Consider the following 25849-nt stretch of genomic DNA (forward strand, 5'->3'; position numbering starts at 1 on the left):
ATCTTGGTTTTGTTCTTTCAAGCTGCTCGTTTGTCAAATTTTCTTGATTTAGAGTGCATTTGTGTCACCAGGGTTTGTGTCATGAGCCAGTAAAATCTGAGGCAAGTGCCTTGATGTTGTTGCTGCAGGTGGATCATGTCAGTAGTACCTGTTGCTTCCTTGCCTTCTCTTCCATTCAGAACCCTGAACACTCCAAAGTTCTGGATATATTAAAAGCCAGGCAGGCAGGATTAAGGTATCCTCTGGAAACAAGAGCAGGCCATTCCTTTCATATTTCTTCTGCTCATTTCCAAAGAAAAAAGTTCTAAATGGATTTTCTCTTGACAAGGTGTATGAGTTTCTCAAAGTTCCTAATTATGGTATTTTAACAATTACGTGAGAACATGTCTTACAGAGTAATTCAAATTTAAAGTGAAAAATGGAGCAACCTTTCAGTTGTTTGAATAATTTGTGTTAATTAATAACAACAGCAGCCACATTGAACAAGAAAGCATCTTTATCTGTTGGCTGTTTTATGTAACACTTAGGCCAGGACAGTGTCTGGCTGGTGCAGCCTTGGCAGAGCTGCCAGGAGGGACATTCAGAGATGAGTCAGCCCATCCTCCCCAGCACAGGCAAGTCACCAGCAGTGCAGGCTGAAGGGAGAAGCCATTGTTATGGACATTAAATACCCTCTGCAACAACTAATTCAGCAAGGAAGCTGTAAGAAGTAGCACTCATCCTCCTAGGCCTGATATCTGCTCCTCCAGGATTGGAAAAGACAGGATTTTCATCAGCCTAACTTGTCCTTTGAATGAACTTCAGTACAATTGTTGGCCAGGTTTCCCACAGGGCTGTGGAGGAACACTGCACAGAATTTACATGACAAAAATAGTGAGTGAAAGTAGAATTCGTAAAAACTCTCTTGCTGCCAAGAAGTATGGCGACTTGTTGCCTGATTTTAGAGCTATTACTAAGACTATGTGCAAATATTGAAGGAAAGTCTTCTGATCTGTGTTGCAGACTGCGTGTAAATACAGTCTTCAGCTAATTGCCTTGGAATGCCAGTAGTCTTTAAAACTCAAAAAACATATGGCACTGAAAATTAAAGTAATTCTTGTGTGCAAACTAGGATGGTGTACTATTTTTTCTTAATTTTTTTTTTTTTTTAATGCAACATTAAAGCCATTGTTCTTCTCTGGGTCTTTTCCAAAATGCCTCTAAAACTTCAGGTAGGTGGAATATTTGTAGGTCTCTCATGGAACTCAAACACTGGGTATTTAGATAAAGGAGTGTGTTCAGTTATTCAGTTGGCAAGACTGCATCTGACTAAGGTGATATTCACCCTTTTCTTCACAAAGAAGATAATTATTTTGCATCTTTGACAAAATCAGTGAAAATTTGATATTTCAAAATGAGTTTTCTGTAATTTTAAGCCAAGTATTGTTGAGGCATGCAGAGATTACAGCTGTCTGATGGTGTCCTGTTTTTTGTCCAGTTAGAAGTTAAGAGGGCCTTGGTATTGATTTCTTTATACCTCGACTATGAGTGAAAAAGCTGCAGTTTTCTTCCAGTTTAGTAGAAAACCAAACTAATAACATAATGAAAGATCAAATATTATAGAAATCAAATAGGAATGAATTAACTTCTTCTCTTCCTGGCTTTTGTGGTACAGGAGATAAAGAACAGCTCTGATTAAATACTGCTTGTTCAAATTTGTAATGACTGAAAATATTTTTTCCTTGCCATTACAGGACAAGAAGGCTTATCTGGATGTCATCCACACCTATATGGAGGTCCATGGGACTGTTCATGGGACAAGCACCATGTACATTCCTGGCTATGTAAAAAACCATGGAATACTCAGTGGGCGGGATTTGCAATTTCTGCTGAGAGAAACCAAAGTAAGTTCGTCAAGCAGGAGTGGTGGCAAAAAATAGCTCCAGATAGAGGGTGTCTGAAGTGCATGCATTTCACCTCCTATGAATAAGCTCTTAATTTAAAAGCACTGGAAAAAAATTATCATGTGTAAAGGAGCTTAAGTTGTGTGCCAAGAATACGTTTTTCATCATGTCCGTGTTTGGTGGATTGACAGCTCAAATTAGAAATTTGGGATGACAACCCACAGTCACATTTAACAACCAGCTTGAGAAACAGGGATAAATGCATTTTTCATTTTCTTGAATGTGATATTCAGCTCAAGGAGATTATCAGCTGAGAGTGTGCTCTAGTTTACATCCCTGAGGTCAATGTTAGGTAACATTCAAAAGCTGTACAGCTGCATGCTTGCTCTGCCCTCCCAATGACTTTAACCCAGAGCAACCCTGCTCTCTCAGGGAGAAAAGCAAAGCTGCACTTCATTTGCCATTCATGTCCTTCCTCTGCTTCAGCTGTGCACAGAGAGTGAGCAGAAGAGCGTGGCTTTTCGTGATGTGCTTTGCCTGTGGCTCCAGAGTCAAGGGAACTCAAGATAAGGGATGGGATGTACATTGAAATAAACTTTCATCCCCACAGTTAGAAAGCTTTGTCTGGATTCTGTGCCCTTCCCATTATCTTTCTGGCACTTTGCAGCACTAAAACACTTCAGTAGATTGCATTTAAATAGGATGTTTAACTTCAAGTTGGTGAAAGAAGGGGATTGTATGTTTAAAATTAGCAAAATCTAATTTTAAATGGTGGAACAGTGGTGGAAGTGCACCACTGTTGATAGTTTCTTGCTGTGCACTTCCACAGAAAAATCTCTTAAAAAAAAAAAAAAAGAAAAGAAAAAAGCAAGCACCTCTTAGGCTTCCCACACAACTGCAGAGATCTTCTTTTTTTAAGTACTTAGGCAAATGATAGTAATTTGACATCTCTGTGTGACAGCTGTTGGTAAATTATGAGTTTTTAAAGGCACCCATTGTGTGTTGATGCATGCAGACACACATAATGTTGCATATTAAAAAGTCAACATTTGCTTTCATCATAGATAATCTGAGATTACACAGTTTTTGCCTATGTGGAGTATGAAATCCCTGCATTCATCATAATGTGAGAAGAATATTGACCTTGTAATAACCCTGAGCATGAACAGTGACTACCTCCTAAAAAAACATGTGTTCTATTCACTGAAATAGTAAAATAAGCAAATGGACTTCCTATAGAATTACTGAAGTCCCTATACAAATACCAGTTCATAATAATAGTTACGTTTAACTAAGTCTTTCTCTAATTTTTTGTCAGCCATCTTGCATGTATCACATTAAAAAGCTTGCTTTTCAGTATTAACTAGATATCTCATCTAGTTGTTATTGATTATATTTGCTCTAAGATGCAATGTAAAGACATTCAATTTAGGACAAATTCAAGTTGATATCTATGTGTTATGCAATTTAGTAATATGGATTTTGTGACACAGGGGTAGCAGACTTGTTTCGCTCAGAATTTGAATAGTAATTGTAGCATCCGATAGAATAGACTGTGTTGGGATTGTGAAGTGCTCCTGAGACAGTAAGTTGCTTATTTTTCACAAAAAGGATTTGGTGAAAAGTATGGCTCTGTGCTGTACTGTTGTCAGAGTCCTGGAGCATTTTAGATTTTAGTGATTTTTATTCTATTGTTGTTCACTGGTTATGGTTGATTTTTTTTTTTTTTCTTTCTTAACATTGGGGAAAAGCTTTTTCATAATTTGCTGCATTTCTTAGTAGATGGCACTGAGAAAATCATCAATATGTTTCAGAACCCTGTATCAGAAAGACAGGGTTTTAAAAATTACATCTCCAAACAGTATTTTTATATGGCTTTTCTGAACTTTTGTTAGCAGGTTTGCAAATGACAAAAGCTGTTTTCCTTTTTAGGAAATTATTTATTTAGGATACAGCCAGGCTAAAAAAACTTTGCCCTGATGATAAGCTGTTAATAGTCCATCTGCTTCTCCTAATACATAAGTATTAGTAATACATGTCAGGGAAATGAGGGTGCAATGTATTTCTGATTTTGCAACAAAATGAAATTAAATATGGCTTATTGCATCATGCATTTTGCTTATTATTCCTGTCTAATATGGTTTCAATATATCTAATTGAACAGAAAAAGTGAAACAGCAGCATCTGGAACTGAAAGTGGAAACTGAGATCTCCCATCTAATTTGTTTGAACATTTCAGTTGGAGGGAGGTTGGGGGGGTGGGTGAGGTTTTTATTTTTTTTGCTGGCTGATGCTTAGTATCTCCTAGGTACTCTGGCTGTTCTGCCTCAGCATATGGTTACCTGTCAGTGTTGATCAACAGACACACTTGCTCTAAGTCTTCTTGCTGCCCATATATTCACAGTTCCAGATTTTGATACCCTTTAAGAGGCAATACTTGAATGCAGCTTAGTACAAAACACTGCTCACCTGTCACTAGTGGCCATCTGCTGTCTATGTGGGTCAATTGTGTTTGTATCAGATGGATCATGGATTGAATTGCTAAAATAAGTGCAGGTTTTTCACAAAAATCAGGCTGACTTGGATAAGAGCTTTGTGCCCAGAGGAGCCCCATGTGTGTGTGTGCACATGCATGCAGTGATGTTCAAGGACAATTTTTAATCATAATCACTTTATTCACTAGGCAACATGACCAGAGCCCCCTAATGAATTTAGTTATGGGGTTTTGTCACCAGACTGTCCATGTGCTGCAAATGTGTGAATAATCAGGGCCGTAACTCTGGGCTGGGAACATCTGTGGGGACAATGCTCGTCTGGAGCATCGCAGGGAGACAGCAACCTTTGTTCTTAAACTTCCAGAAGCCTTCAGATGTGTTGAGACCAAGGGCAAGGATTGTCTGTCATTGGTTGTGATTTCAACACTGTGTTAGCAGTTTTTTGTTAGGTCAGCTGACAAATGTTCTGATTTTGAGAAAGGGAGAGCTAAATAATAATTTAACAGATCACATGGTTCAGCCTAGTCAGAAGTGTCAGCTTATGCTGCACTGCTTCACTTTGTCCTTAGACAGCAAAATACCAATAGGTGACAGCTCAGTCCTGTGATTCTTAATCAGAGCTTTGCATTCCCAAAATGTCTTTGGTCCCTGCAGTAGCTGGTAGGACACAGTTATTCCGGGCAGCATGCAGCTGCCATTTCGTTCTATGTGCACTATAAAGCAGCACATTTTGGAGGGAGGGAGTTCTGCAGGCAGGAGGGGCTGCTTGAGATTCATCATGGCTGCTTCAGCTGTGTAGAGCATGACAAAAACGAGCCATGTCTCCAGTTCCTAATGAGGAGATGTAAAGCCATTCATCACGTCGGAGGAGAATGGGGTAGGCGAGCTGGCAGCCTTCCTGCCAACTCACAGGGCTCCTTGCCAAGTGGGCAGCTGGAGGAGTTGGACCAGGCTCTCTTGGAGGAACCAGTGTTGAATTATTGAGAAATATTTCTCCTTTCAAAAAAGTTTCAGATGCAACTTCTTCCTTCGAGTCACTGTGAATTTTTGAGAGAGTTTGAATTATTTTATTAAGTGGGGTTTGCGATTTCTGTATGGGGATTAATAAAACCAACACCCTGCTTAGACAGACATAGGCAAACAAACTTTGTTTTCATATTGCCTTTTATGACGGAATATATATTTACTTCCACACACTTCATAAAATCAGCTGAAAAGACATTTAACTAGTGATTCTATTCTCAAGTTGTTTGAATCACAAACGACTTGAGATTGGCTTTTGCAGAAAGTATTTTGTATTGTTGAGCACAATATGGCAAGACACTTAACCTTTGCTATACTCCTCTTTCTGGAGTTCAGAAGAGAATATATAAGTTCAGTAAGGAGGCATATAAAAGTGGTGATCAACCTACCAGCCTGATAGAATAAATTAGATAAAAGTTCAATAATGCTAGAAAGGGGAGAGGAGAAGATAAACACTCCTGTGCATGGAACTACAGCATTTAGTCTCTGGAATATGAAATTTTTTTCTTAGCTATTCAGCTAGTCATAATTACAGTCAGTGAAGTAAAGCATTCACTCCTTATTTTATACTTTTGGCTATAATTTAGAAAGACTGTTTACTTACTTATTTTAATAGTAGTCTGATGTGGTGCTGTAAACTCCACAAATAAATTGCTTAGTATTAGTTGAAAGTCTAAAAAAAAAAAAAAAAAGCAAAAAACACACTGCTTTTCATGAGAGGGGTTGTGAGTCACGTTTTGTGTCAGAGATGTCTCCACTTAGCTACTGTGCTGGGAGAGGACCATTTACATTACAGCAGCAAGAGTGGTGTCTTGGCTGGTGTGATGCTGGGTGGCCAACTCAGAAGTCTGGCACTCCAAACCAGAGGCTCAGTTCATTACAAAGGTGGAAAAGATTCCTGAGGAGCCTTTCTTATGAAAACCAAACTCTAAGAGTTTCAACACCTGCATTGCTCAATTTGGGCCAGTGATGTTGCAGACACAAATCCCTTTCTCTGGTCCATGCAGGCTTACAGGCACAGACACACATGGGTAGCAGACCTTACTAAAAAGGAGCAGGTTAAAAAAAACCAACCCCACACTGCTGTTTCCATGATCATTCTACTTCTGTATTTATTGGCAGTTATCTCTTTTAGATAGACTTTTACAGTGTAACTTCCTTCTGGCAATCACCACGTTCTGTGGGGTGTCAATGTGCAGAGCTGGCTGTGCTGATGCCTTAGGTTTTAACTACTATATTTTTCAAATTCTGTACTGCTTAGTGTGTAACTCTGAAGTTTCTTGTAGCCTGTTAGTTTCTGGTCTCTCATGGTAGTTAGACATAACAAAGCCTCTCCGGGCCTGCTCTTCAAGGACACCCAGACTGTCCTAGGCCCAAAAAGTATGAACCAAAGAGCCTCTAAGGAGGCAAGCAGAGGGGAAATTACATCATTAAACTGAATTAAATTAACTGGAGAATTAATCCTGATATGCAAATTAACCAAACCTATAAAAGTGTGAAGAATTCGTGACTTGTGGTCCATCTTGGGGTCTGCCTTGGCAGTAGCCTCTGGCCCCAGGGTGTACCTTTGAAGGCCTTTCAAACAAATACCTACTTTTATTCCCTTACTCCTGTCTAGTCTCTGTTTCTAGGAGGCCTCTTAAGGCATCAGTGCCCTGTGCCCACTTAAAGCTCTCTAGTAAAAATTATGGCTTTTGCTTTCAGAAACATCGGAAAGGTGAGAAAAATGCTCACAAACAGAATATGAATTTTTTCCAAGCACTAATCAACCAGTAAATCATAAAGCATACATTCTACTCTGCACAGCAGTTCTGCTGCAGCTAACAGGGTAAGATCAGGACTAATATTTTTAGCCATGTGTGCCCACTGTGGTGTTACCAACACAGTCACATTTGGTGTTTTGCAATATGGATCTTCAGCCCTAGGGTGCGGGTACCTCCCCATGCTGGACTGGGTTACCAGACCTACATCCGATGAGAAATCACCCTAAGAGCCATAGTCAGCACCTTCCATATGGGAGGCAGCAGTGCACACTTACATCACAAATTAGGGGAAGCACAGCCTGCTCTAAATCTTTACTCTGTGGGACAGAGCCTTGTCTTCCCCACAGCCTTGTCTGTACTGAGGATGGATGTTTGCGTCACTGAAAGTGGTTGATTGTTATTTCTACTTTTTTCTTTTTTTCAGCTCTTTTTCAGTTAGTGACTTGCAGTATTTGCTGCATACTCTTAGGGAGTACCTTGACAGATTGTTTTAGCCTTTCTGGAAATAACAAGCATGTAATTCAAAGGATTAGCAAATGAGAGCATCGTGAGTTACAGAAAAGGCCTGTGTTCTCTAATACTTGCTCTTTTAATCATAATGAATGTGACTTTCTTGAGGCATGTAAGATATTTCTGTTTTGCTCTTTATACCAGACAAAAATACTGACTCCCTAACCTAGGAACATTAATCGTAGAGAGACTCACAGAACAGTTTGTGCTGAAAGGGACCTTAAATATCATCTAGTTCCACCCCCTGCCATGGGCAAGGACACTTTATAAGGGACAGTTTTGTGGAGAAGGGTCTGGATTGAGTTTGGGAATTTCAGCTGGCTTGATGGTGATGTGCTGGAGGGTGATAGAAGGGCTGAAAGAAGGATTTGAGGGGCTGCAGGCAGCTGTGAGCCAGGCTGCAACCTCAGGCCACCAGGCAGCACACACACACGCACCCTGTTCTAGGGATCAGACACATCCTTCTTTCTTCCTTCAAAGGAACAGTGCTGCTTAGAGGTGAGGTTGGAAAATGGATGTGAAACAGGTGGTAAGCTATTTATTATAGATTAAGTGATGGCAGTGTGCTCTGTGCTGTCAAAACATAAACCCATGTTTCTTTTCCCATGGAGCTTCCTCCTAAATAAATGGACCAGTCAGACACAGAACTCAGCAGTGCACAGCAGTGGTTTATTAAAAAAGTGCAAAACTAAGCAAACAACCCAGCACTCCTACATAACAGACAAACACAGGATCATAGGAGAATTGATACTTCAGATAGATTTAATTGCTGGTTCTCAGCTGGTTTTCTGCCTGAACTAAGGAGTAGTTTAAATAAATAATATTTTACGTGCAGACTGCATGAAATGGTTTCATGTCCTTAATTCGTTATTTTCAAGAGAGTATCTTGCTGTAAATTCAGCCTCTTTTGAGATTATATTTAGCATGCTTTTTTCTGACTGAAAGGTGGGCTATCTTATGCCATATATAAAATGAGAATTTAGATTATCTGTCTTTAGTAGAATTCATTTTCTGGATCTTTTTGTTATCAGCCACTGGAGAGTTTCTGTAAGATTTAAATGTGTGAGATAGTTGAGAAAGTTTTTGCAAGTAGGCAACTTCTTTAACCTGAATGCTGAGAACCGAAATTACAATATTCAGCTCCATGCAGTGAAAATTGTATATCCTCAGCTATGCTAAGAAGTGTTAACTTGCTTTTCTAAAATGAGCCAACTCTGAATTTATACTGTTGTTGCCATGGGTTGGGGAGGATTGATGCTGCAATGCCTGTGCACGTCAGGGCTGACTACAAGTTTATGCTTCCATGTTAGGATCAGCTCCTAGGAAGAGCCCCCAGCTGTGAATGTTCTGTTACTGGGATTCATTTCTGTGTTGCAGAAGATTTAATGCAGAATAGTATATCTTGACCTCTTTGAATATGTGTCCTGATTGCATGATTCTCATAGTTATGGTGTGCTTTATTTTCTTGATAAAAGCAGTAGCTATATATATATATATATATATATATATATGTATGTACACATTGTTATGCAGCAGTGCTGAGAAATTACTGTTCCAGCTCAGAGCTTGTGATTCTCCCATCATACACAGACATTCAAATGAAGATGAGGAATCCTGTATTTAATTCAGGGGGTTTCATTATCTTTGGCCAGGAAAGGGGTCAAGATTTTTTCCAACAACTCCAAAAAAACCATTTAATGTGTTTCACTGGCACAGAGCAGTGCCTTTTCGAGAGCACCTGTAATCTCAGCAGGTGCAGGAAAAGCTTTGGGATGGATTTTTGCTCCGGTTTCCCTTGGAGGCGTTGAACCCTCTGGAAGCCCCTGCGAGCTCTTACTGCCTCGGTCCAGTGTCGTGAGCTGCTGTTTGCTGCCACCTACCGTTTTAATTAGGAGGCTTAATTAGTGTGCCAGGCGCATGTTCCTGTTGGCAAAGCCAGCGGCTTGGCTGGTTTGGGAGTGGGGAAAACACTGGTGCAGCTGTTCCTGGAGGTAGCTGCCTTAGAACCTGTACCTGTAGGAGAGCCCCAGAAATTCCACTTCAGCACCAATCAAACCACCAATTTCCCCCCAGCCCCCCCCCCAAAAAAGCCCTGAAAGGGACTGTTGTTTCCTCAGCTCCATGAAAAACCACCCCAGCTCATTACAGATGATGGTTGTCAGATGTGTTTTACAGGACATTCCATTACTGCTTGGGTGGGAGGGGGTGAACTGCTGAATTTCTCCCATTTTCTTCTTAGCACTGCATTCTCTTTAGGCTGGTACATTTAGAACAGGTTACTGTTTGTTTTAAGCTAGCTCTTAGCTTTTTTGTGAAGAACAAAAATTAAGAAATCCCTCATTTTCTATTTTACAGCTGTTTGTTGGTCTTGGATTTCCATATGAGGGGCCAGCTCCCTTGGAGGCTATTGCCAATGGATGTGCTTTCCTCAATTTAAGATTTAACCCACCAAAAAGTAGCAAAAACACGGATTTTTTCAAAGGCAAACCTACACTTCGAGAGGTAAGCTCTATCAATCTTGATAATTTTTTTATTGAAAGTGCTTGTGGGTTTCTTTTTAGTAACAGAGTGTAGGAAAATTTACATTAATGTTCAAGGTTTATTGCCAGAGGTGTGCAACTGCTTTTTTCTGTAGCCTTTGGTGCGACTATCAGTCCTAATTTTTATAGTATAATCAAAATGGTTTTGTTAGCAGACTTCAAGCCTTACCTCTAGATTTGCTTATAGGTACATTCTGCTACTTCTAATTGAGACATCATAAACTGAAGTTTCTCTTGAAAACCTGGTGTTCTGCCCAGGAACAGATCGTGTCGTTTTGATACATGATGCATCATTTGAAAGGGTTTTTATTTTGTTGAAGAAACAGACATTGCAGTGTACTGTGCGGGAAGTAAACAGGTGTTTAAGTAAATCATGAAAATGGCATTTGTGGGTGGTAGTGCGTGTGCTTTGGGATTTTGTTTTCTTCAGAAAAGACCTGTTCAAGGCACTGTTGAGTTAAGGTATTAATGGTCACCCACCGTGTTTGTGGTTAGAAGCTGAAGACTTTTGGAGAACTGACTCTTGAGGAAAACAGGAAAACCAAACTCCAAGCATTCAAAACAGTCAGTGTGTTTAGACTCTAGTGAGAGAAAACTGAGGCTAAGTAAACTAACCCCTCATCCTGGCCCTGAATTTGGATTTTTTTTTTTTCCTTCAGTGTAGGTAAAATTCAGCCTATACTTGTAGGCATTTAATAGTCACAGAGCCATTTCTGACATTAGCACTTGTGTCTGTGGCCATGGCTTGCTCACAGGTGTATGTACCTATATTCTTTATGTATTTACATCAACAGAAAGCTCTCAGGTAACATGTAGATGATGATAACCTTGCACAGCCACACTTCCAATTCAGGTTATGCTTGGGCCATGGGAATTGTGTCCTGAGCAGCACTGGCTGATTGATAAGCAAAAGACAGTTTCCCATTTTCAATCAGGAACATAAATTCCTTATAATTTTGTGATCCACAACTGTAATTGCCTTTCTTGTTATACACATCTCCTGTACAAGCTGAAGCTTGTCCCTTGTCTCAGTCTGTGTTGCTAACAAAGGAGACAGCAATAAGGGAATAAAGGTTTAAACTCTCTCCTTGGGCTTGGCACCTTTCAAAGCTTTTCTTCTGTGAGTCCCTCAGTTTTTGTCTCATTTCCAGTTGTTCTGTGCCCAAACACCATCACTGGTCAGGCTCAGTACATAATCTGAAGCCATCCAAGTGCTTAGTAGGAATTTCAGGGCTTGGAATGCCATGGTAAATCCCACCGGCATGTGTCAGCGCTAACAGAAATGCTGTGCACCTGACTTGTACAGAACAATAATCCCTGTTGACTGCTCTAGTCCAAAGTACATGGTGTATATCCATTAGGAATATTGCTGCATTCACATGCCCTGCTGACCTATCCTGAGAATAACCTTTTCTCACAACTGCATTTAGATCTGATTGACAGTAATCCATGTGCTGGTTCTTTGAGATTAAAAAAGTCCTTAAATGCTTCTCTCCATTCTTCAGGTGCTAAAGAAGAACAAAAAGAGCTTGTGTAGTTCCATGACATGATTATCCATACAAGAATTTGAAGTCTTTGTCAAGTAGTTTTGTAAAGTAACCTTTGCAAGTTACTATTTCTCCACAAACAAAATGCAATAGCTATTTTTTTTTAATGGGGTTTTTAATATTTTTAGTAGTGAATACAACAGTTTCTTGCACTCACTTGAGAAGAAGATCAGGTACAGTGTATGCCTATGCAGGAGAAGGTTCTTCCCAACAAACACTGCTTCCTGCTTCAGATCTTCTGCAACATCTTTTTATTGTAAAGACAGCATAAAGAGACAGCTGTATAAACATTGCCTATAAATAACCTGTCCTGTGGGGTTTTTTGGCATTTATTGAAAGGGCAGTTTTCCTCTGAGGCCAGTGTGAACCACTCCTCTCTTCTGTAGTTTTTGCTCGCTTCTGTGTCTTCATGTGCATGTTCTCACTCTTGGGTGACCTGTCACAAAAATACTTACTGAGCTGTCCTGCTAGTTCTGAAAGCAGCTCTGATACAGCTTTTCTTAGTTACCTTCTTGGGTATTCATTGATATTATTTTCTAACAAAGTGGTGAGCAAAATACTGGTTAACACTCTTGGTGAGGTCAGGTTACTCTTCTACTCTCAGCCATGAGAGTCAGAATTCATTCTTTGTGATAGAAATTATTCTTCACTGTTGCTCACAGAACTCTGGCAATGTTTGAAATTTGAAGGACTCAGGGTGAGGATGACATCTCTGGGAGCCAATAATGCAGGTATAAGCAGGACTTGTGGCAGTGACAGGTTGTGAAGAAGGAGGGTGGCTCTGTGAATGAGCTGTGGGGAAGCAAGGTCGTGGTGCAAGTAATTTCAGTAAACATCAAGTCTTCTGTGATGTGGGTCACTGGGAAGATTGAAGCCACAAACAGAGGTGCCCATATCTTATTTATGATCTGTGTTATCTGATTTTCAGTTTTCCAATTAAATTCACTCTCTAAATTTAAAGAGAAAATCTGAAAGGTAGCTCAGAAGGAATGATGCTGACTGTTGTGTTCTAACTGAATTTTTGCACTATCCTAGTGCATTTCATCCAAAAAGTCTAATAGAGAGAGTGAGAATCAAGGATATCTTGAACATTACTTTTTACCAGTATAATTTCTTCTTACAGTTGACATCTCAGCATCCCTATGCTGAAGTTTACATTGGGAAGCCCCATGTGTGGACTGTGGACATCAATGATCTTTCTGAGGTTGAGAAGGCTGTGAAATCAATTTTGAATCAAAAGGTGAGAAATGTGTCCTCAATTTGCTATCAGCACTTGAGGGTGTAGTGTGTACTGCACGTAGAGTGCCTCCTAATATTAGTCTAATGAGTGCTGCATTTTGGTGGGATATTGAAGAAAAAATGATTACATATCAATGGTATCGAAATTATCATGTTTTAGTACTGGATATGTCAGGTTCTTACTTGAAAAGAACGAGTGGGTGAATTTGTATAGAAATGAGAATTTCACGTGTGAATTATACAGCAATCTGTATTTTCTGTGCATTCAGTGAGGAAGTTTCATTGTTGATTCTTAGAGCATTGCAGACTTTGCCCTGCTCAGCTCTGAATTTGTAGCCCTGACATTCCCACAGAAGTGCTTGTGCACTTACAGTGTGGAATGGTAATGAGGGTACTTCAAGAGGGGGAAGAGTTTGAAGGAATTTTCAAAGGTATCACATTCTATTTTGTTGCTTCAAGTTCAGAACTGAAACTTAGTTAAAACAGGAGTTCTGGAATCCCAGAGGGTCTCAGACTAGCCTTACATCTGCCACTTTGCAGTGTACCTCGAGTTTCCATAAAGATAGTCAAGGAGCAACTCTTACTGCCTTTAAAAAGGAGCAAAAATCAACTAAAACTGCTGATGGTTTTGTAAAATTATTATTTGTTAATGAGTTTATTTGTATCTTTTGTTGCTACTTGAGCTATAATGGAGTATTTGGAACAGAAGCTGCTGGCACAGAGTACACCATGAAGTTGAGTGAAACAAAAACCCCTCTAACCTTAACACACTCTCTCCACAGATTGACCCTTACTTGCCCTACGAATTTACCTGTGAGGGAATGCTCCAGAGGATGAACGCCTTTATTGAAAGACAGGTATGAACTTCTATTGTAGGTGAATTTTGGATTATATTGTAAAGGGAGGACCATTTCCATTTTAAAGCTTCTCAGTGTCACTGCTGTCCAAGTAGAAACAGTAGCTCTGCAGACCTTGTTATTATATGAAAGCAGAAAGGCAAAGCAGTTTTTCAGTGTGTATGTGACTTCCTTAGCTGTGTACACACAAAAAAGCTTTGGATCACAAAGGATCACTCAAACACAGAGGTGCTTTTTGGCAGAATTGCAGTCGGCTGCAGCCTCTGGGCAGATTTTTCAAGTATTTAGTTTCAATCAATAAAGATTTAAATGGTTTGGAACCCAGTTACTTAGAGGACTTTTGGTCCCTGTGCATTACTGCCAGCTGAGAGCAGCAGCAGATGTTGAATTGGAGTAATAAACTGCAGAGATTTACATGAGATCCTGGTTTCTAGAAATTGTGTGCCTGCTTGGACTTCTGCCCAAGCCAGATCTGTTGCAGTAGCCAGCTCTGCCTTTTGTTCTGGCTGCTGCAGAAGAGAGATAGGAATAACCTTTATCTCTGATATGTCATTTAATTGCCAGGTTTTCTTTCAAGGGCACTGGACATGTGTCTGTACTTGTATTTCTGAAGGTAGGTGCTATTAAAGACAGTCCTAAAGAATAACACAGCTCCAGGTCAGAAGGGCAGTTAACACTGCACAACTATTTCCGCTTTCCTGCCAGTAAACACTTTAAGCTTTTTGCTGCTGTATTGATGACAAAACCTGTAAAAGTATCTCTATTGCTTTTGATTCTTCTACCCAAGTTAGCTATAACTGGGAGTTTTTGTCAATCAGGAAGAAATGGAGCTCAGTGTAAGGGAGAAAAAGAGACAATCAAGAGATGGCACCTGTGGCCTTCCCCCAAGGGCTAAGCCCTGCCTTGTGCTTCTCAGAAATCCACAAAGTATTGTCATTTTGTTCAGCTTTGACTAATTGTCAAAAGCTGGTGGTGTTTCACAGCTCCCAGGATGTTCAAGCACAATTTTAGCTGCATGTGCTTAGCACTTTGCCAAATTAACATGTCAGATGAACAAAAATAAAAAGCAAAAATAAAGATTGAGACCTTATTTTGATGAGTTTGTGGTGGAGGCAGGAAGAACAGAGAAAGCAGTGCAAGCCTGAAATGGGAACAAAGATGCTGGAATGAAGAGCTGATCTGTTTCAGAGGTTGTGTGCCTTGACCATGACAGTGAGGTCTTCAGGGGATGTTTGAGTGTGAAGAGGATGTGTTCAGATATTCTCTCCCACCAGTCACTCTATGGACAGTGAAACTGTAGCATTTAAAGGAGGCGTCCAGGGTTCCCCTTCTGGGGCCATGGCTTAGGGTCAGGAGGGAAGACAATATTCACAAGAAAGGTTTAGTGAATTCCCTGAACCTTCAGATCCAACACCTGGGCTGAAGGCCTTTACAGTCGGAGGTAAGAGAAGTGCTGTGAGCTGTGGTTTCACACCCAGCAGTGCCACCTTCAGCTGGGTTAAACCAGCTGTGTCTCCAAGCTGCTCTGTCCTGCCAGTGCCCAGTGTGGCTGTTTGGTGCCTCCCTGCCATCTGGTGAATCCATGCCCTGATCCTGTTTGCTCTGTGGCTGCACACACAGTTGTGTCTGCTCCACAAGGCAGCAGCAGAGGCCGGGAACCAGAGGGAGGGGCTGCTTCAGTTTTGGCACTGGCATCAAAGGAGCAGCCAGGCAACCGCAGCCAAAACAGCAGGGATTCCCTGCTGCAAATCTGGGAGCTGTTGGATGAGGCAGGCTGGGCTGATGGAACAGACACACTTGACTTTGAAAGATGTGGCCAAGCAGAGAACTTGACAACCCAGCAGAAAATGTTTGGGGCAGGACTCTTATGAGGTCAGAAAACTGGCTTGGCTCAGCAGAGACTCAGCTGAGCCCCAGAGCTTGGCAAAGGGAGTGAGAACATTCACCCAAGACCAAGAAAAGACAGATGAAGGAGGACACCCCTTTGGTCTCACCTTGAAATTTGTGGGTCCCTTCCAACCCATGATGTTTTGTGATTCATGACTGTACAATATTACATTTGTGGTTAGACCTGGAAGTATAAAAACCTCCTCCTTCAGCAGAGGAAATTAAAACGGAATAAAAAAAGCTCAAGCTGATATTGAGAACTGGTAAATGGATTTGGGGCTTTGGGTCACAGTGAGGGATCAGTTCACACAAGTTTTGGTTTTGTCCAGAGAAAGCAAACCACGATGGATCAGGCCCAAATTATTTGATCACCTTTTGATAAGAGTTGCCAAATGTTAAAATACACTCTGAGTATTGTGAAATGTTGTCTGAACACATCATAATAAAACATGATCTGTCACTGCAGGATTTCTGTCACGGGCAGGTGATGTGGCCCCCATTAAGTGCCCTTCAAGTAAAAATTGCTGAACCTGGAAAATCCTGTAAGCAAGTTTGTCAGGAAAGCCAGCTCATCTGTGAGCCTTCCTTCTTCCAGCATCTTAACAAGGACAAAGCTCTGCTTAGGTAAGTATTTATAGCACAAATATGTTGTTTGGTCTCTTTATTGCACTGGGTTTTACCACACTTGGAATTTAAAGCACGAGTTCTGTGAGAAGGGAAGGTGGGGAGGGAAACTCTGTCTGGCTGAAGCAAGCTGTGAGTGAGGGCCTAGCAGTGCTTTGTGCACTGTATGGTAGTGGTGACTGCTGAGAGCACTGTGCCAGGAGCACAGGGGGCCAAAAACCTTCTGTCAGTATTGTCCTGGGTAAAGAATTGTGAACCCTGGTACACTGGAGGTGTTGGTGCAGATGTATAAAACTCAGCTATGCATTAAGGAAAGGAATGCTGCTTTCGGGTGCTGTCTCTCTGGATATGTGTCTGTGTTCCTTTCAGAATGAAAACAAAGCCCTCAAAACCAGCTACCCACAAATGACTGCTAGGCAATCTGCTTTCCAGGTTTTCTATCCCCACTTTTCACTAAAATACATTGTAGAAGATTTTTGGGTTTGTATTTTCTTTGAAAAGTTGTAATTTCCAGTGGAGTTCAGAAGCAGCTCATATAAAAACTTTCTTTTCTAGCTGTCTAGACAAAATCATAATCCTGTGGAAAAAAACTCCTCTGTTAAATGCTGAAAGTTACCAGTGTTTCCAGGATAAGTGAAAAACAAGGCTCTGCTGGAATTGCTACCCTTGTTTTTAAGCTTTGTGGTCAGAAAATGGCAACTGGCATTTTTCATTTTCCCACTGGCTGGTGCTGGCTGGTTCCTGGGAGTTGCAGACCCTGCTCCCTGTAGCCCAGGAGCAGCATCCCTCATCCTCACAGTCCAGCTCACCTACCTCGAGCTGCCCAGGGCTGCCTGGCTCTGTGGGGCTTCCCTGGGGAAGAGCCCTCCTGAAATCAGAGACAGTATCTCCTGATTTCAGATTCTTTGAGTCTGTCCTACTGAAAATCCATGGTGTATTTAAATATTAGGTTTTGGGGAACAGTCAAAAGCGATTTTTTCCTCTTTAACTTCTTTTATTAATCTTTAGAGAACAGTAAAGCTGTAAAGGCTGCACTGCCCTCTGCAGAGAGAATCTGTACAGGAGAAAAGTCACATTCTGGAAAGCTGCAAGTGTAAATGTACTTGATTTAGGATCTAATAGAGCAAGGATTTTATTTTTAGCGAGGAAGGATGAAAACTGTACCAAACTCCCGTAAACTCAGGTGTGATTTAGATCACGTGCTTTGCTTTTTAGGCACAATATCGAATGTCTCACCATGGAGTCTGCAAATGATATCCTGGTTCCCTCTTTTGATGGAAGGAGGAAGCACTGTGTTTTCCAAGGTGACCTGTTACTGTTCAGCTGTGCAGGCTCCCACCCCACCCACAGAAGGATTTGCCCCTGCAGGGACTATATCAAGGGGCAGGTTGCACTCTGCAAGGACTGCCTATAGCAGCAGCAGGGCTGCTCCCAGCTGGGGACAACGTGAGTAGTTTGGAGAATTACTTCATACTTCCTGCACTTTGGTCCAGGTTTCCGCTGCAGGCAGAGCTATCATTGCTGGGCAGAATTATCTACTAAGAGAGGAGGGATTCATAATAAACAGCTATAACTGATCTTTTCTTCCTGTAAGGACCTTTGCAGTGTCACTCTTCGGATTCCTTCAGCTGTTTGCAAAGAGAAACAAGTCTTATGTTCTACAATGATTTGAAGATGACTGCACAGAATAGTTTGTAGAAAATTTTCAGACCCATCAAACTTCTGTTTTTGTTGTTTGGGTGAAGTGTTTTCTATTTTTTTAATGAGTTAGGACATCCCCCATCATGGTTAGCTAAAGGATCTCAACTTCATTCCAGTAGAAAACTGAAAAAAGTGTGCTTAGGGAGGGGATGCTGGGGAAGGAGGACTAACATTTTATTCAAGGTGCACTGGTTTGGGTACAGCTTTGACTCAAATGGCTAAAAAGTGGTTTACTTCACAAGAACTTGGAATGAGTGAGCTCTGTACCCTGTACTCTGTAACCTATTGGGTTATTTGGGCCCAGTTTGGTTTTTTTTTTTTTCCTTTTTTTTAAATTAAATCTTTGTATACAACAAGGTATTGTCTGCATCACAGCTGCTGCACCAGAGCAGCCTAAGCAGAGTGTCACCAATGAGCAAATAGGCAGTTGCCAGCATGTGACACATCTTGGTGACTGCACAGCTCACTGGGGTTGTGGCATTCTTCAGTGTGGAAAAAAAACACACAACCATTTTTGGAATGGACTCATCACAGTTTACTGGTCCCATTTAGAGAGTAATCCTTGGAATTTGCCCACGCTTCTGTTGTAGTCTGTCTACTAGAAATACTGTGTGAAGCAAAAAGTACTCAGCATCATTGGAGCAATATTATCATTAGAGCCTCAGTTTGCTACGGCTTCCAGTAGTTGAAGTGTTGCTGAATGACATAGAAAGGTTAAACTAAGCTAACTATAATTATTGTATGGTAGAAATGTAAAATGTCTTCATAACTAGCTAGGTTTTTAAAGAGAAATTTTTCTAGAGAACAAGTAAGAGGAGATAAAGAACTGCAAAGAAAAGAATTAATCAATCCTCTTGGGTTCTTTGATTGGTCTTCTGTTTTTAGGCGGCTGTTTGTTTAATTTTCCCTTTTTTTTAGCAGGCCCACCAATTACAAATTTAGAAGAAAACAATTCAAGAGTTCAGAATTCAAACTCTTTTTTTGAGAGCAGCAAGTTAACTCCTCTAAACTGCCTTCTTTTTACAGAGGTAATTTGTTATTTTCAGCAGAAGGTGACATGCTTGACAGCACCATTTGTAGTCAGAAGGTTACATGTTAAGATTAGTGAGAAACAAATCTGCAGTCAGAGTCTGCAGGTTTGCAATTTGGACACGCTCTCACCATGTTGGAATAAGGCCTCAAATCAGCACAAATATTTTTTTCATAAACATTACCAGGTAGTAATGAAAGGCATAGATGCTTTACGTTTTCCTTTCTTGGACACATCTGGTTGGTTCAGAATTTTCTTGTAAGTAGTGTTCTTGTAATCTGTGTGGGAATATTGATGGACCTAGTGACCTACCAAAAACCAGGCAAGAGAGATGCTATTTCACCGTGGATAAATCCTCCAGAACAGTCTACATTTTAACTTTCAATTTAAAAGCAGTGAATGAGCCTTTTCAATCATTTGGTTTCCTGCCTCAACACTCCTGACAGTGTTACCCTGTAACACTCCATAACATCGCTCTGCACTACACAGGAGCCTAATCCTGGGAGGTTGTTCAGTATCCAAAAAAGGGTCTGGGGGAGCTGTTGAACAGCAGGGTCACCAGGATCTGGGTTTGATGATGTGAAAATCTGCTGTATTTCAGATTAATTTTCCAGAAACAGAACAGCTGGGTTCTCTAATGGGAGGCAAAATTTTTGTATGAAAAGAAAACAAATGCAAACCAGTATGAAAATCCCTCCCGTTGCCATAGCTCAGCATTTGCTTCAGTCAGCACAAATGTAGTTTACCATAGTTTTAGTGCCCTGGAAAAGCTGGGGGAGGACAACTGGAAATGGGTCTGAGCAGGCACAACAATTCATTCTGTATTTATATAAAATATCCCCTGCATACCTGTGCATATTTGTGCAACTAGAAAATCCTGCCTATCACAGCGTATGAACTTCCAGCTGGTGCTGAAAGCAAAGGCAACAGCAGGACTTGTCTTCACCAGTTCAGCCTGAGCTTCTTCAGGCAGGAATTGATTTCGAACTGGGATATCACAGAATTCTGTTGGAAACAAAGATTTGTGTGTGTGCACTTAAAGGATGCAAAACATGTGGGTTTTGCTGTAGTGTAATTCTTTGCTGTAAATACGTGTTTGCTTGGTTTCCCCTGCTGTAAGGCCCACATGGCAATACATACTGCATTCGGTTTTCCCTCTAAACCTTTAAAGATGGGAGGGGTTTGGTATTTGTTATTATAAGATTTTCTGGTCTAGTGCTTTGCTCAATGCTAAGTTTGCCTTTACCACAGCAGGGAGAGTTTATTATAAGCTCTGTTTTTTCATGCTGTAGCACTGTTTCTAGTCTGCTGAACTGAATTACTGCATTCTGGCAAAAATGAAACAGCAGCACCGATTGCGTTTCAGCCAGGGCAGAACATCCAAATTGGCTTCAGAGTCAGTGGTCTCTGATCTTATTTCCACTGAAACTTATAGAGAAGACTCATTTATCTTGAAGAATAAAGAGTCAAGACCTACAGCTTCAGTTTAAATTCCTGTAAAAGGAGACTATCATGAGAACTGTAAGTGCATAGACTCTGTAAGCGTTGCTCACTGAGCTCCACACACGCTCCCCGTCACACAGCCGCGTTCCCTTGTGCAGTGCAAAATCAGAGACTCCTTCTGCAGATAAACACTCAGGCAAATCCATGTGGGACTAGTGAAAAGTCTGAATTATTTGCTAAAGCCTATAGTAGATATCCACAGGATAGTGGGTGGCTTTCTGTCCGAATTCCATAACTATTTTCTTTCCTAGTTGAAGAATAAAGGTGTAGTCCAATCCTTGCACTCAAGCAAGGACATCAGAGAGGGGACCGTGCTGCTGTTTTCAGTCTGACAGTAGAGCTTGCAGCTTCCTTTGCTCAGAAGTCAGGTTTTTGCATGACTGCATTTGAATATTTTGCTCTGCGATTGACGGGAAAAAAATGTTAGAAGTTGAATACAAAACCATTTTACAAGCTTTTAAACATATCTCTCATATCAAGACATTCTTTGTTTTAAAATTTTGTATTTTTGTATGTGACCTAGTTTTTTTCAAAAATCTTATTCCTACGGGATTAGAAAACTTGAGAGAAGCATTTACATATTTATTAAAATTAACATAAAAGGCTTGCCTTTGAAAGGTAAAGTTGGTAAATACACACTGTTTAAAAATGCCAATAAAAACCTCATTTATTTCATATATGCAAGTTGATTTGCACATGTATAAATAGAGTTGCTTTTTGCATTTTTTGCTTAGTTTCTATGTTTCTTTTTGTAATTTATAGTTGCAGCAGTGTGTTTGCTTGTTTATATCAGATTATGTTTCTACAAATATTTAATGTTTATGTGCCTTTTTTACTTTCTTTGGGGTTTGGATGCGTGTTTGGAATATGGACACTGTCTGAACAAGTATAATGGAACACTAATTCCAGGTAAAGTGTGCTGATGACTCTACAACTTACTGGTGTAAATTTTGAATGTTTTTAAGTAGTGGAGAAATCTGTTCTAAGACTATAAGGCTTAATAAGATAAAAGATACTGTAACTTTTAATAATTCTTGCAAAACATTGCTTCTGCAAGCAGAATGCAATTTACTGAGAATCTGTGATTCGGCATGAGAGCTCCTGCTGGGACGGGATGTCTGTTCAATGACCAGGGAGCAAAGGAAAGCCATTAACATTCCCCAGGGAGACCATGATAACAGAAAACCTCCAGGAACGGCCATATCTGATTTGATGGGCAGGGAAGTTGAGGATCCACATTGAGGTTTGTGAGGTGTTGGTTTTTCAGATAAAGATGTCTCTGCATGGATGTACCCGGGGCGGTTCCTGGTGCTCCCAGAGAATACAGGCCTTTTATCACAGCTGAACTGGCAGCTCTCGCTGGGGAGGGACTGCTCAGCTTATTGCAGATGGCTTTTCTTTTTTACGCTACTGCTTTTCTGCAATAGTATTTTGCAAAACAGCTGCTGATCAGATTTCAGTTGGGATGGGGTTGTAGCCAGAGCCAGGACTCTGCACCTTCCCAGCTCCACTCTGCTCCCAGCTACTTGTGTCGCTTTTGCACCTTGCTGATTGTCAGGAATTCAGACTCATTGAAAATTTCTCTTGATATCATCAGCTCCAAATCAGGCTTTCATGTTGTACCACTGTCCTTTAAAATCCTAGGCAGCATCCTCAATTTGTCCTTGACGTGAAAGACATGCCCTCCCCTCTCAGGAGTGTGTGGCCCATCTGAATTGATTTATGAGTTTGCAGCACTGTTCACATAAACAAAACCCAAATTGCTTTCGCAGGTATGTCTTTTGCTCAGAGTTCATTTCAGGACCAGATTTTGCTAGTAAAATAAATTAAATGGGATGAATCAGGCTGGATACAATCTCATCCAAGCCCAATTAACTTCATGACTCCCACTGGCTTCAGTGATAGCACAACTCCTCCATGAATGTTTCTTAAAATTAAAAAATCAGCCCGCCCTTTTTAATAAGTGTGAAGCACTGGATCTTACATGATAAAGACCAAACACTTACAGGACATATTGTACACATATCAGCAGCCAGTTTTTCTTGCTGCAATGACTTAGATCAGCTCTAAGTTGATGTTACTGATTCATTATTAAAGTACCAATTCAAAATGTGGTTAAATTGCTGTTCAGTCTACAGTTGGGAGTTTGAGGGATGGCACTTTTGTTGTTTATTCTTAGAGAGACCAGGAGTTACCAGTTTCTGATTTCCAGTCTTTTTTCCAGGGGTGCTAACATTTGGCATGGCTGTTTCCTTGCGATGTTTGTCCTACAGCTGCTATGCCTTCAGCTTCTCACTTGTGATCTCTTTCCATCTGTAGTTTTCCTTTGGCCCCATTGTTGTAGGGATTGCTGTAAAGTCAAGGAGAATAATGCACTGACAGATATATGTTTTCATTGGGGCTAAAAAGGCCAGGGACATGGAGGATTTTATTGAGATCTGCTTTAATAATATCACTGTAAATGTAACATCAAAACATACCATTTTATGGGCAGTGACTTAAATCTCATCTACACATTTTCAAGCAGTTCTATAGAGGTTTTTTGTAAATTAGTTTATGATTTCCAAATATAATTATATTTAAATGGAATGTGTACTTGATACACTCAATGTATCAAGTGTAAAATGTTTACTGTAGGAATGTGCTGAAAATACCAGAGGCTGGATCCCAGAGTGCCTCAGGTGTGAGGCATCATTGTTCTTTCTTCCAGGAAAAGCCACAAAGTGCAACCATTCCTGATGTGCCTTGCACGTTGGGACCTATCCATTTTTATAGGTGTCATCCTTTGCATATTCATGTAATTAGGAACACACAAAAGTGTGCTTTAATTCAGCAGACCTCTCTCAACAGCACTAAGCCGCCTGTTTATTAAGTGAGTAAATAAAACCAGGTCCTCAAAGTTTTAATAAAATGAGTAATAACTTCACCCTCAACATGCAGAAACTGCTTTAAAAAAATAGTTGTGCTCAAGTGATTGAAACCCTTCTCTCTGCTGGGCAGATCAGTGCAGGTGCCATTTACTTAAGTGGTCTGTGCATGGGACCAGAATTTGTCACCTCATGTAAGGGCTCACAGACTGAAGCACTGAGGACCCTGCTGTCCCCATGGCCACCAAAGCACGTGGCTGCCTCTGGTGCAGGAAAACACATCTGTATTGTCACTGCAAATACCAGCCCTGGGTCAGTGCAGAGCCTGGGGCCTGCAGGAGCCACCAAATCCTTGGCTTTAAGGAGAGCATGTAAATAATGCCATGGCATTTCCTGGAGCCACCCAGTGCATGCAACACGACCTGGCTCAGGCTCCAGCAGCTGCAAAGTAGTTTGAACTATCAAATAGGCACACGATAAATCAAGCTAAATTGCTGTCTGAGGGCAGTTAATTTTAATAGTGTAATACCCAGAACTAATTTATGTTCATTAACAGGTCTGTTGCAGTACAGTGACAGTGAAAAATATTTTTAAGGAGTCATGGGTTTAATTTGGTTTTTGCAAAGAATGCAGCAGAGGAGGAGGAAATGGCAGTTTTTACCAAAGGAAAAAAGAGAGTAAATTTTATGAGAAAAGTTACCCTGAAGATTCTAAGAGAGCTAAAAGAAAAATACCAGGAAATATTTACAAAGCTAATTTGGGCTTGGAGACGTTGATCCCCCTGAGCTTGCTGAGCTGACCACTGCAGGGAGATTCTTCAGAGTGCAATTTGGGGCAACTCTTTGGGTTCTGGTCTACATCATTCCCTGGAGGAGTCTTCCTCTTCATGGGTGGAGAGGGTCAGAGTCTGAATAAGCCCTGTAGCAATGTAAATTGGAAAAAAACCCTACTGAAATCACAGGAAATAAAATACTGCTTTTTGCAAACAATAATGTGGAGTCAATGAGGGGGTTTAAATGTACACAAGAACTTCAGGGTCAAGCTGGTACTATGGGGTGTTTGGTTTGAATTCTTCCCTAATAGGTTGATCCTTTGTTTTATTTCAATGGTTGTGTTCCACTATATTACGTTCAAGCAGTTGGATTCAAACAGAACAGAACGCAGTGGTTCAGATACTGCCAAGTTCCTGGGGTTCAATAAGATGGGATTTTTTTAATTTTTTTTTTTTTTTAGAACAGTAAATGTCTGTACTTTAATGGCATAGAAAAATGCTTTGTTTTCACTGTTGTAGAAAAAAACTAGGGAGAATTTATTTTTCAATAAACTTTTTTCTTGTGTGATTTGGATTTATGATTGCTTTGTGCTTAAATGGGAATGCCATGAGCTGCCTTTTATCCCAAATTGCATTTGTGTGGCTTCTTCTTCCAACTCTGCAGCTGGGTGTTTCTGTTGCTGCCCCACCTCTGCACAGGTAAGTCCCCACCTTAGCCAGAAGAACAACAGGTGAGTAATGACCTGTTTGCTTTGTTTTGTTTTAAACCTGAGTTGGATAATGAATTACATCGAGCCTCCCTTCAGGAAGGCAGTTCTGCCCCAGCAGTAGTTAGGAATTCCTGGTTTCCTATAAATTTACAGCACACTTAATTACAGCACTCACTGAATTTACAGCCCACTGTAAATTTGGGAGAAAGGGAGACTGGAATTGCACAGTGGTTCTCAGGCCTGCAAGACTTACTGACACAATACACTATGAAGCTGAAAGATAGAGCTACACAGTGATAAAATAGCAGCTTTAGAGAATATTCTCTTCCAGGATCCAATTTAATATGCAAAGCACTCAGGAACTAATGAAACGTTTGTATGTGGAACAAGGGCTCAGGCACGAAGCTTTGGCCCACATGGAATTGGGGTGTGCATTCAGTGCACTCAAGAGGTGCCACATGAAATCACCTTGGCAGCTCTAAATAAATGTAAATATCCAGAGTGAAACTTCTCCAGGGGAGCTGTCAGGGTATTTCAGGGGCACCCATTCTGCTGACAGGCTCTTTCTGCCCACCTCAGGTTTTGTTAGCCCAGCCAAGACTGAGGGAAGGGCTCTCCGTTGTCAGCTGCTGGGAATGTGGAAAGGTTTTGGTGGAGGTGTCCAAGAGTAATAGAGCAATTAATGCAGGAGGAGTATGCAGTGGAAAAAATAATAGTAAAAAAAACAAATGAAGACTAGCTCCTTTATCTGGTAAAAAAATATCCATTTGTAGCACAGTTGCTATGTACTTTAAAAAAAAAAAACAAAAAAACCACAACTACACGGGAGAGAAGCAACAGCTCACTTTTTTCCCAGCATCACCTTTTTCCAAGTTTGTTCTTTGCTGAGCTTTTAGTT

At 40.7% G+C, this 25849-nt stretch overlaps 1 protein-coding gene across 4 annotated transcripts in view; it reads left to right on the plus strand.

Annotated features, from left to right (window-relative positions):
• MGAT5 (alpha-1,6-mannosylglycoprotein 6-beta-N-acetylglucosaminyltransferase) overlaps positions 1-24815 on the plus strand; it is a 117016-nt gene extending 92201 nt beyond the window's left edge. For all 4 annotated transcript variants that reach the window (XM_048309675.1, XM_048309672.1, XM_048309674.1 and 1 more), the window contains 6 exons: positions 1734-1883; positions 10030-10176; positions 12885-13001; positions 13783-13857; positions 16211-16368; positions 17584-24815. In XM_048309675.1, coding sequence (XP_048165632.1) covers positions 1734-1883; positions 10030-10176; positions 12885-13001; positions 13783-13857; positions 16211-16368; positions 17584-17782 — 846 coding nt within the window. In that variant the 3' untranslated portion in view covers positions 17783-24815. The remainder of the gene's footprint in view (positions 1-1733; positions 1884-10029; positions 10177-12884; positions 13002-13782; positions 13858-16210; positions 16369-17583) is intronic.
• Positions 24816-25849: the final 1034 nt, after the last annotated feature.

Source organism: Corvus hawaiiensis, chromosome 7 (assembly GCF_020740725.1).
Source record: "Corvus hawaiiensis isolate bCorHaw1 chromosome 7, bCorHaw1.pri.cur, whole genome shotgun sequence".
NCBI classification, from domain to species: domain Eukaryota; kingdom Metazoa; phylum Chordata; class Aves; order Passeriformes; family Corvidae; genus Corvus; species Corvus hawaiiensis.